This window comes from Phyllostomus hastatus, unplaced genomic scaffold (assembly GCF_019186645.2).
Source record: "Phyllostomus hastatus isolate PE091 unplaced genomic scaffold, TTU_PhHast_1.1 phas_scaffold_345, whole genome shotgun sequence".
NCBI lineage: Eukaryota > Metazoa > Chordata > Mammalia > Chiroptera > Phyllostomidae > Phyllostomus > Phyllostomus hastatus.
This window is the reverse complement of record NW_025334024.1, coordinates 14,433,709-14,446,171: the sequence shown is the minus strand read 5'-3', so window position 1 is coordinate 14,446,171 and position 12,463 is coordinate 14,433,709. Positions and strand designations below refer to the sequence as shown.

At 47.3% G+C, this 12,463-nt stretch overlaps 1 protein-coding gene across 2 annotated transcripts in view; it reads left to right on the top strand.

Annotated features, from left to right (window-relative positions):
• The window catches only part of ZFHX3 (zinc finger homeobox 3), a 233,856-nt gene that overhangs the window by 215,432 nt on the left and 5,961 nt on the right, over positions 1-12,463 (top strand). For both annotated transcript variants that reach the window (XM_045818414.1, XM_045818415.1), the window contains 2 exons: positions 1,509-1,611; positions 2,803-8,235. In XM_045818414.1, the coding sequence (XP_045674370.1) occupies positions 1,509-1,611; positions 2,803-8,235 (5,536 nt within the window). The remainder of the gene's footprint in view (positions 1-1,508; positions 1,612-2,802; positions 8,236-12,463) is intronic.

Sequence of the window (12,463 nt, the reverse complement as noted above, 5' to 3'; positions counted from 1 at the left end):
CACGCGTGTTCACGTGCCATGCACCTGCTCTTTGTAAGTATGGGCTTTCTCAGAACTCCTGTGGGTAGTGCCTGTTGCTTAATTTTTGCACCTCCTAGCATCTGGGTTGCCAAACTTATTCTGACACCCTTGAGTGGGGTGGTGTATTACCTTTTTGGTGTTGATGTGGACAGTTGTCTGGGTTTCCTCAAGCAGTTGAGCACATCACTGATGATTCTAATAACACACCAGCAGCTATTTTGAGCATGGCCAAGATCTTAAAACTATTAAAAAGTTATTTAAAATATTTAATTTTGAACAGTAATCCAGTCATTGCAACAAGTGAAGATATTATCATGATACCTGTGTTGTTGATGGAAAAACAATGCCTCCGAGTGGGGCTGGGCACCGTGCAGAAGTGTTCGTGGTGACTGTAGTATCTGTTACTGTAACCTCAAGGTCCATTCATTTCTCAGGCTGTCATCAAACAGGAGATGCTTTCTAGTTCATTGAGGAGTATCATTACCAAGCTCCTTCCCACCCTATAGCTGGCAAAGGGATATTACTAACTTTAAAGCAAAGAACCTTTTCTCTTTCCATTGGACACTGAGGGATGTTGATCACATTAACATGGAGCAAATGGTAAGCTGTTTGGACAGGCTTCTGACCAGACGGCAGGGAAGCCTAGAGAAATGTCTGAGGATCTGACCTAAAACTACAGTTTGTTTGATCCAGGCTAATTCTGGAACTGCTCTGTTAGGAAACAATGGTCCTGATCAGAGTGGGCTGCACTGGTGTAGAATGCTGTGGGGGTGCCCGCTACAGCGGGGACACTGGCTGGAGGTTCCCTCTGATGCTTTGTATGTTGGGCAAAGACTCCAGAAGAAATCCTGGTTTAAGTGAGTCCTAAGAAATGATCATTTGCACTTGATCTCAGCTTGCAAAGGGTTACAAAATGTTTCCTGGAAAATCTGCCAATGTCTCTGTGTGTCCTTAGCCTTCCTTTGTTCTCTTCTCTTCTTCTTACCCTTTCCTTTGCTCTTATTCCCCTCCTCTTCTTGCCTGAATACATTTTGAAAACAGTACTACAATGCTCCCTCTGCTTCAAGATTACAGTGTACTTTACTAGGTATGATTTAATTAGGGCCCTTATTATGTTTTCAGCAGCTTAAGGTGGGCCTTTCAACTTATCTACCTAATTGGTTGCACAAGAAGTTTCACAGCCCATGACAAAACATTGTCAGTGATCAAAGTCAAAATTCTGCATAAAGGAAAAATATTAATAATAAGATTATTCTTCAAGTGTGCACTGCTAATTATGTCCAGAATGTAACCGTAGAAACACTTTTGACTGATGTTAGCTTTGTCTAATAAACATGAATCTTCAGCGAGCTATGAAAAATGACACCTCCAGCTTTACACTGGTGAAGGCTAATTTTGCTTATTAAATAATTTTTACACATTTCCCTATTTTGTGTCTCTTTCCTCTCCATTTGACTCTCCTCGTCTCTCTGCCTCTCGTTCCTCAGGTGACCACCCCTGAGATGGTGATGCCCAGCAGCATGTTTCTCCCAGCAGCTGTTCCAGACCGTGACGGAGGCTCCAATGCGGAGGAGGCAGGGAAGCAGCCTGGTCAGTGCCATTATTCTAGACCCCTGCAAAATTTTCACAGAGCAAGGGTGCTAAGAATGCTTTAGAGCACTCCTAAGATGACTATAACATTAAAAGATGAGGGGCACTGTTGTCAGCCACTTTATACTCTGGTTCTTGGCAGGTATTTGTATACTATTCATATGGTTTAAAGTGAGAGGAAATCAGGTGAGAACCAGTGGGATTTTAGTGGCCACATGTCCCCTTAGGGAGTGACTACCAGAGACTCAATCAATAGGCCCATAACTCAACCGTCCTAAGCTATTAAACACTCCATCTCTGAGGACTTAATTATTAGGTGCTTGTGGATCACATGTGTGATTTCAGGGCACTGGGTTAGTTGTCTTTCTAGGACCTGCCTCCACACTAAGTTCTCTGAGTCTTCTGGGATTGCCCCAGGACGCAGCACAGTGGTGCATTGGGAATGAAGGTTGTCATAGACAGGGACGATGGTGGTGCTCCACAGCGGCTCCTGCCTCAATGGAGCCTTAGGCCTCCATTTATGAGGTTCTCCTACATTGGTCACCTATTGTCAGCAGCTAAGATTTAAGTTGGGATCCTTGGTGATTTTCCCATATTAGGCTGTGGACAGCTGATCTGAGAAGGGGTCAGAATATTTATGGGTGTGATGATCTCATGTAGGAAAAATTTGCTGCATTTTAATAATTCGCCACTTGAATGTTCATTGCTTATTGAATAAAGATGACAGTCAAAATGCCTAAAAAATATATTCCAAAATTTCTCGAACACTTCTTCTAAATTCCCCATAACTCAGGACAGCATTAATTTACATATTCTACAATACTGATCCATGTAAAACGTGAACCCACTCTAAAATTAGTAACCTCCAAACCAGTTCTTGAGAAATTGAGGATTCTGAGTCAGCAATTAAATAGTTTAAAAGGCAGACCTATGATATGATACAGGTCTATCAGGAGTCAAAACTTTCTGTATTTCCTTTTAGTCCTCTCTGCTTGTGTGTACCTGTGCTTAGTATGTGCTCTTTGGGAGAGGGAAATAAAGCAGGAGGCTGTGTGGGGAGATTTAGGTTGGACATTTCCTTCATGGTCAGAATCTGTGTTTGTGAGACCTTGCTGGGTAGACAGTTCTAGATGCCATCATCCTTGAAACAAAGCCCTCTTTATTATTGGGCTTGATTTTTTTTCCCCACAGAAACCTCAGAGGATTCTGGAAAGAACATCTTGCCTTCCGTGAGCACAGAGCACAGTGGAGATCTGAAACCCTCTCCTGCTGATCCAGGCTCTATGAGAGAAGACTCGGGCTTCCTGTGCTGGAAGAAGGGGTGCAACCAGGTTTTCAAAACTTCTGCGGCTCTTCAGACTCACTTCAATGAGGTTCACACGAAGAGGCCTCAGCTCCCTGTGTCGGATCGCCACGTGTACAAGTACCGCTGTAATCAGTGCAGCCTGGCTTTCAAGACTGTTGAAAAGCTGCAGCTCCATTCTCAGTACCATGTGATCAGAGCTGCCACCATGTGCTGTCTTTGTCAGCGCAGTTTCCGAACTTTCCAGGCTCTGAAGAAACACCTTGAGACGAGCCACCTGGAGTTGAGTGAGGCTGACATTCAGCAGCTTTATGGTGGCCTTCTAGCCAATGGGGACCTCCTGGCAATGGGAGACCCCACCCTGGCTGAGGACCACACCATAATTGTTGAGGAAGACAAGGAGGAAGAGAGTGACTTGGAAGAGAAACAGAGCCCAACGGGCAGTGACTCTGGATCAGTACAAGAAGATTCGGGCTCAGAACCGAAGAGAGCTCTGCCTTTCAGAAAGGGCCCCAACTTCACCATGGAGAAATTTCTAGACCCTTCTCGCCCTTACAAGTGTACTGTCTGCAAGGAATCTTTCACTCAAAAGAACATCCTGTTAGTGCACTATAACTCTGTCTCCCACCTACATAAGTTAAAGAGAGCCCTTCAAGAATCAGCAAGTGGTCAGCCAGAACCTACCAGCAGTCCAGACAACAAACCTTTTAAGTGTAACACTTGTAATGTGGCCTACAGCCAGAGTTCCACTTTGGAGATCCACATGAGGTCTGTGTTGCATCAAACCAAGGCCCGGGCAGCTAAGCTGGAGGCTGCGAGTGGCAGTAGCAATGGGACTGGGAATAGCAGCAGTGTCTCCTTGAGCTCCTCCACCCCAAGTCCTGTGAGTACCAGTGGCAGTAACACCTTTACCACAACCAACCCAAGTAGTGCTGGCATTGCTCCAAGCTCCAGCTTACTTAGCCAAGTGTCCACTGAAAGTGTAGGGATGCAGCCCCTGGGGAATCCCATCGGTGCCAACATCACTTCCCCTTCAGAGCCCAAGGAGACCAATCGGAAGAAACTGGCAGATATGATTGCATCGAGGCAGCAACAACAGCAACAACAGCAGCAGCAGCAACAAGCACAGACACTGGCCCAGGCCCAAGCTCAAGTTCAAGCTCACTTGCAACAGGAGCTACAACAGCAGGCTGCCCTGATCCAGTCTCAGCTGTTTAACCCCACTCTCCTCCCTCACTTCCCCATGACCACTGAGACCCTGCTACAGCTGCAGCAGCAGCAGCATCTCCTCTTCCCCTTCTACATCCCCAGCGCTGAATTCCAGCTCAACCCTGAGGTGAGCTTGCCGGTGACCAGCGGGGCGCTCACACTGACTGGGACAGGCCCGGGCCTGCTGGAAGATCTGAAGGCTCAGGTTCAGATCCCACAGCAGAGCCACCAGCAGATCCTGCAGCAGCAGCAAAGCCAGCTTTCTCTATCCCAGAGTCACTCTGCCCTCCTACAGCCAAGCCAGCACCCTGAAAAGAAAAATAAATTGGTCATCAAAGAAAAGGAAAAAGAAAGCCAGAGAGAGAGGGATGGTGCTGAAGGGGGAGAAGGCAATGCAGGACCAAAGGAGTCTGTGCCAGATGCCTTGAAGGGCAAAGAGAAAAAAGAGCTGGCACCAGGGGGTAGTTCTGAGCCTTCCATGCTTCCTCCACGCATCGCCTCAGATGCCAGAGGGAACGCCACCAAGGCCTTGCTGGAGAACTTTGGCTTTGAGCTGGTCATTCAGTACAATGAGAACAAGCAGAAGGTGCAGAAGAAGAATGGGAAGACAGAGCAGGGAGAAAATCTGGAAAAGCTCGAGTGTGACTCCTGTGGCAAGTTATTTTCCAACATCCTGATTTTAAAGAGTCATCAAGAACATGTTCATCAAAATTACTTTCCCTTTAAACAGCTGGAGAGGTTTGCCAAACAGTACAGAGAACACTACGATAAACTATACCCGCTGAGGCCCCAAACCCCAGAGCCGCCACCACCTCCCCCACCCCCTCCTCCACCCCCACTTCCTGCAGCACCACCTCAGCCTGCATCCACACCAGCCATCCCTGCATCGGCACCACCCATCACTTCACCTACAATTGCACCAGCCCAGCCATCCGTTCCACTCACTCAGCTCTCCATGCCCATGGAGCTGCCCATCTTCTCGCCACTGATGATGCAGACGATGCCGCTGCAGACCTTGCCGGCCCAACTACCCCCTCAGCTCGGACCCGTGGAGCCTCTGCCTGCGGACCTGGCCCAGCTGTACCAGCATCAGCTCAATCCAAGCCTGCTCCAGCAGCAGAACAAGAGGCCTCGCACCAGGATCACTGATGACCAGCTCCGAGTCCTGCGGCAATATTTTGACATCAACAACTCCCCCAGTGAAGAGCAGATCAAAGAAATGGCCGACAAGTCTGGGTTGCCCCAGAAGGTGATCAAGCACTGGTTCAGGAACACTCTCTTTAAAGAGCGGCAGCGTAATAAGGACTCTCCTTACAACTTCAGCAATCCTCCTATCACCAGCCTGGAGGAGCTCAAGATTGACTCCCGGCCCCCTTCGCCGGAACCTCAGAAGCAGGAGTATTGGGGAAGCAAGAGGTCTTCAAGAACACGGTTTACTGACTACCAGCTGAGGGTTCTACAGGACTTCTTTGATGCCAATGCTTACCCAAAGGACGATGAATTTGAGCAACTCTCTAACTTACTGAACCTTCCAACCCGAGTCATAGTGGTGTGGTTTCAAAATGCCCGACAGAAGGCCAGGAAAAACTATGAGAATCAGGGAGAGGGCAAAGATGGAGAGCGGCGTGAGCTTACAAATGATAGGTATATTCGAACAAGCAACTTGAACTACCAGTGCAAAAAATGTAGCCTGGTGTTTCAGCGCATTTTTGATCTCATCAAGCACCAGAAGAAGCTGTGTTACAAAGATGAGGATGAGGAGGGGCAGGATGACAGCCAAAATGAGGATTCCATGGATGCCATGGAAATCCTGACACCCACCAGCTCCTCCTGCAGCACCCCGATGCCCTCACAGGCTTACAGTGCCCCGGCACCATCAGCCAATACAGCTTCCTCTGCTTTCTTGCAGCTTACAGCAGAGGCTGACGAACTGGCCACCTTCAGCTCCAAAACAGAGGTGAATGATGAGAAACCAAAGCAGGCTGAACCTCCCAGTGCACAGCCAAACCAAACCCAAGACAAACAAGGACAACCAAAGGCAGAGCTGCAGCAGCAAGACCAGCCAGAGCAGAAGACAAATGCAGCCCAGCAAAAGCTCCCGCAGCTGACTTCCCCCCCTTCATTACCACAGCCTCCTCCACAAGCACCTCCCCCCCAGTGCCCCTTACCCCAGTCGAGCCCCAGTCCTTCACAGCTCTCTCACCTGCCGCTTAAGCCCCTCCACACATCAACTCCTCAACAGTTAGCAAACCTACCTCCTCAGCTAATTCCCTACCAGTGTGACCAGTGTAAGTTAGCATTTCCATCATTTGAGCACTGGCAGGAGCATCAACAGCTTCACTTCCTGAGTGCACAGAACCAGTTCATCCACCCTCAGTTTTTAGACAGGTCACTGGATATGCCTTTCATGCTCTTTGACCCTAGTAACCCTCTCCTGGCGAGCCAGCTGCTCTCTGGGGCCATACCTCAGATTCCAGCAAGCTCGGCCACCTCTCCTTCAACTCCGACCTCCACAATGAACACTCTGAAGAGGAAGCTGGAGGAAAAGGCCAGTGCAAGCCCTGGTGAAAATGACAGCGGGACAGGAGGAGAAGAACCTCAAAGAGACAAGCGTTTAAGGACAACTATTACGCCAGAACAGCTAGAAATTCTCTACCAAAAGTATCTCTTGGACTCCAATCCAACTCGAAAGATGTTGGACCACATTGCGCATGAGGTAGGCTTGAAGAAACGTGTGGTACAAGTCTGGTTTCAGAACACACGCGCCCGGGAAAGGAAAGGACAGTTCCGGGCTGTGGGTCCAGCCCAGGCTCATAGGAGGTGCCCTTTTTGCAGAGCCCTCTTCAAAGCCAAGACTGCCCTCGAGGCTCATATCCGGTCCCGTCATTGGCATGAGGCCAAGAGAGCTGGCTACAACCTAACTCTGTCTGCAATGCTCTTAGACTGCGATGGGGGACTCCAGATGAAAGGAGATATTTTTGATGGAACGAGCTTTTCCCACCTCCCCCCAAGCAGTAGTGATGGCCAAGGTGTTCCCCTCTCGCCTGTGAGTAAAACCATGGAGTTGTCTCCCAGAACTCTTCTTAGCCCTTCTTCCATCAAGGTAGAAGGGATTGAAGATTTTGAAAGCCCCTCTATGTCCGCAGTTAATCTAAACTTTGACCAAACTAAGCTGGACAACGACGACTGTTCCTCTGTCAACACGGCAATCACCGATACCACTACTGGAGACGAGGGCAATGCAGATAATGACAGTGCGACAGGAATAGCAACTGAAACCAAATCCTCTTCTGCGCCCAATGACGGGTTGACCAAAGCAGCCATGATGGCAATGTCCGAGTATGAAGATCGGTTGTCATCAGGTCTGGTCAGCCCAGCTCCGAGCTTTTACAGCAAGGAATATGACAATGAAGGTACTGTGGACTACAGTGAAACCTCAAGCCTTGCAGACCCCTGCTCCCCAAGTCCTGGTGCAAGTGGGTCAGCAGGCAAATCTGGAGACAGCGGGGATCGGCCCGGGCAGAAACGTTTTCGCACTCAAATGACCAATCTGCAGCTGAAGGTCCTCAAGTCATGCTTTAATGACTACAGGACACCCACCATGCTGGAGTGTGAGGTCCTAGGCAATGACATTGGACTGCCAAAGAGAGTTGTTCAGGTCTGGTTCCAGAATGCCCGGGCAAAAGAAAAGAAGTCTAAGTTAAGCATGGCCAAGCATTTTGGTATAAACCAAACAAGTTACGAGGGACCCAAAACAGAGTGCACTTTGTGTGGCATCAAGTACAGCGCTCGGCTGTCTGTACGTGACCATATCTTTTCCCAACAGCATATCTCCAAAGTTAAAGACACCATTGGAAGCCAGTTGGACAAGGAGAAAGAATACTTTGACCCAGCCACTGTACGTCAGTTGATGGCTCAACAAGAGTTGGACCGGATTAAAAAGGCCAATGAGGTCCTTGGACTGGCAGCTCAGCAGCAAGGGATGTTTGACAACGCCCCTCTTCAGGCTCTTAACCTTCCTACAGCATATCCGGCACTCCAGGGCATTCCTCCAGTGTTGCTCCCTGGCCTCAACAGCCCCTCCTTGCCGGGCTTTACTCCATCCAACACAGGTGGGTTCTTCTCTGGGTGATTGTCAGCATTAAATAGCTGCCTCGGTTAGCACTTTATTCTGTGGCTACCACCCATACGCTCTGAGTGTTGGGGCAAAACTTCAGGTGCCTTCCATTGAGTCTCTCTATCTAGGGGTACATGGTTCTTCGGTTTCATAGTTCAGGGATGGCATCTCATGGTTGAATTGGTCTCCTTTGAAACCATCCTTGTGCCCTGTGTTCAACAGCACAACCAGGGTGTAAGCTATAGGAAAGAACTTTTGACAGTCTTGCCATATTAGATCCTGGGGTATTTTTTCAAGGAAGAAGCTTCTATCATAAACCCTTCCTTCCATTCAGTGCTTTTGGAAATCCTGATCTCTTCTAGATATTTGTTGAAAATATCAGACATTTGAATATCTAATTACTTCTGGATTGCGCCCTGTGGAAACTTATCCAAGAGAAATTTAAACCAACTGTTTGCCCTTAGTTGTGGTCCCTGCTCCCCTTTTTAGCACACTACTCTGGCAGAAGAACCGCTCTCAGGTGCCTACTAACTACTGGGATTCTCTTCTAGCCAGAACAATAGTGGCTGTGTTCATATGTCAGTACTCAAATGTACTGACCAGGAGTCTTATATTGAGCAATGTGGTTTTGAATTTTGACATATTTGTGTTAGTACCCCCAGACAAAAAATGTTCATGGTAATTTTTAGGGGTATTTAATCACTGCATCATTTCCTTCTGCCTGTTGTTCTTCCCTCCCCTCTATTCAGAGTCATATACTTGGTACTCTTACTATTTTTCCTCTTACTGAGGAGTTTCACAGTTCTTCCTGTGTACCTCTCTTGTTTCTCTGTCCTCACCCATCTTCCCTGGATCCACTTCTTTCTTAAATTGGACCTTCACCTCCACAACCCTATGAGACTTAGGCAAAAGTCAGCAAGTTCACCCCAGGGCCTACATGGACCAGTGCATATTCACCAAAGGAGAACCCTCCAAAGTGCTTTCTTGCCTGAAAAACATGTCCCTGTTTCTGGGGGTGAAGTACTCCTGCTACTTCACAGAGCAGTCCTGGTTGAGTTAAATGCATGTTTTACAATTTTGGCAGTGTTTTATAGACCATAAGGCCACCTTATTCCTGGCCCCACTTTCTTATCCAAAGAAAAGAACAAGAAAGGAAAGCATTAAGATGTAGAAGTCATTGCTTATGTGTGTTGGCAAGCTAATGTCACAGAGTGATGCTCAAGCCAGCTAGACATAAGCCAAGAAACAAGCTGCAGAAAGTGGTGAGACACTGAATTACCCTTGCAACCCAGGACCTAGGCAGAGGGGCTTGGGAAGGCCCAACATTTCATAACAATGTGGAAAAAAAAAACAAACTAGAATCAGAATGTCTGATCTATTCCCCTTGTTTTACAGATGAGAAAACTGAGGCCCAGAGAGGTCAAGACCATTCAGCAAGCTAGAGTAGGAGCCAGAGCTCCCGCCCAGGCCTCCGGGCTCCCAGTGCTATGTGCTCCTTCCACAACACCCAGTATGAGCCAGTCAGTCAACAGGTATCTGTTTAGTGCTACTCAGGTTCAGACCACTTAGAGTGGACTCAAGATAGAAAGATATGCTCTTAATAATTGAAGGCAGTCAGGCATACCCCAGTTACCATCTTTGGGCTGTACTGAAGCTCACGGGAGCACTAGATCTGGAATGGAAGAGAAGAAACTTGTGTTTAATATGTCAGGCCCAATGGTAAGCTCTTCCCATGTGACCATGTAACTCCCTACAGTAATTTACTATGGAAAGCTGAAGTTCCAAGCAGTCAGCAAACGGGCCGAAGGTCACGTGGCAGATGTGTGTCTGTCATAACCATATGGTATCAGTCTGACTCCAGAGGTGTATGCCTAGGTCTCAGGGGATGCAGTGCCTTGTTTGGTTTTGACTTTACAGATGAGAAAGCCAAGGCCAAAGAGTTATCATGAGAATATATGTATTCAATGTGGCTAGTGCGGAGCTTGGTAAATAGCATGGGTTCAGTAAACATTTGTTAAAATTTTGAATATTTTATGTAGACTGTTAGTTCAAGATACAGAAAGTCAGTTTAAAGCCTTCAGACCTGGATCTTTCTTCTGAAAGCCTGATGTCATAAAGATGTGGAAACCAGTTTAACCAATGAGCCTTTACTGGGTTTTTCTGACTCAGGCTTATCATCTGGTTTCAGCTCCTTATGTGCCTTGAGGAAATTGGATGTTTTACTCTCAATGGTCCCTTTCTCCTCTTTTGGAAGAGTACATCAGTGATGCTGTGTAATGCCGAGGGAAGCATCCTCCTTGGCTGTACAAACATTAGTGGATGTTTTCCTGGGATTGGCAACTTGAGACACCTTGTTCTCATCATATGAAATTTGACTATTTTTAAATGCATTGTGATAGCCCAGTAAACAATGTTCCACTGTAGCCTGAAGTCAACAGTGTCTTCACCCACTTCTGGGCTTCAGAGTGTTTTCTCATAAGGAGTGTCACGTAATGGAACCCCCTACCACAGCTTTCTGGCAGAAGGTGATCCAAATAATGGCGAGGGGCCATAGGATGTTTGATTTTACATGTTGGTGCTCTCTGAAGTGAAGGAGATGCACACTGTTCTAGTTTATTGGGTGTGGCAGATGTAAAGATGATCTGAAGGCTGCTACCTATGAATTCTTCTCTCAGCATTTCATCACCCAGCACATCCTGTTCCCCGCTCCCCACCCCTGCACCATAATGCTGTCCTCCTTCCCCACCGTCTTGCTAGTCTTTACAAACCTGTAGTTTGGTGTACAGGTTTGCCTCAATATCTGAGAGTAGAATGTTCCCATGAAACCTTTTATAAGCCAAAATGGTGTGAAGTGAAGAAGCAATCACCTTAGGACACATCTTGCTAATGAACGCACAAAGTAAATGAAGATAAAGCACAGATGCTCGCAGAAACAGTTCATGGCTATGGCAGCGTAATGCTGACATGGCTGAGTGTAGCTCCTGGGGAAGGAGCTTCGCAGTGTTACTCTTGCTGCTCGGAGTGCATGCTGCCTCTGTAGTGGCTCACTGTAAAAGAAAAGCTGAATGCTATTTTCACATTTTGCCTTTTCTTGTGAAAGTGTGAAAATCCTCTCCGGATTTCTTTCAGTTAGCAAAAACGGGTATTAATGTAGATCTTTAATAAAAGCAAAATGGCATGAAGTTGAACTTTTGAAGAGCACCTGTACCCACAGCAGCATCATTTCCATGACCCTAGAACAAAAGACTCAGCTCAGAAGAGTATGGGTTGGGGAAGATTGATCAGACTCTGGGCTGGGTGGAAGTTTCACAGGTAGTGGTCGATTAGGCCTGCATGGAATTGAGGATGGGGCTGTACCCCGTGTGGGCCTAGGAACATGGTCCAAGACCTTTGCCACACGTAAGCAGTGATTCCTGATGCAGGTTGGTGACAGCACTTTGGCTGTTCTATTTCTGACATGTTTTTCTCCTCTTCCTATGGCTGGTTTCTCAACCCTCCACGGCCCTAGGACTGAATGTCATCCGAACAGGCGCAGGAAGAGAAAATGTTCATTTCTCTAGCAGACTCCAGAATCCTGTTCTTAGATGGTTATGTCAAAGATTTTGTTAAAGCAGATCAGCTGAGCCAAGGCATCTGAATAGTTTTCCCTGAATGGATTGTTTTTATTTCTTCCCATTCCTCCTCCTTCCTCTTAACATGTCCATTTGGCTGCAGCAATGGAAGTCAGTGTATATAGCCTGTGTTTTGTTAACATGGTCTTGGTGCTTGGCCAGGTTCCTTGCTTTCCTTCACTCTCTTCTGCTGTTGCCTCTCTCCTCCAGACAACTTCTGGTGGGATCTCTTGGCTGTAGTATTTCTGTGAAGCTTTGATGAAGGCCTTCCATACCAGCTAGTTTGGGGCCCTCCAGACTAATTGCCTTGGGCAGAAAGAATGGTATCTGGAAGCTTGGCAAAGAAGATATGAACTAGTGGGGTGGGTGTGATATTAGGCAGGAAGGTGTTTGGTTGAAAGGGGAAGTATGGGAGCTGACCCAGGACGGGGTCTAGATTAGAATATGAGGCTCTCCAAACCTGAGCCTGGTCGACACCTGTGTTGAAAACATCAGTTTTGAGAGGATCCTTCAAGTCTAACCCTTGAAACCTCAGGCTTGGTGCTGGTGACACAGGTCAAACATCTTGAGCTAAAACCTCATCACCTAGACTGACACGTGATTTCTCTGTCT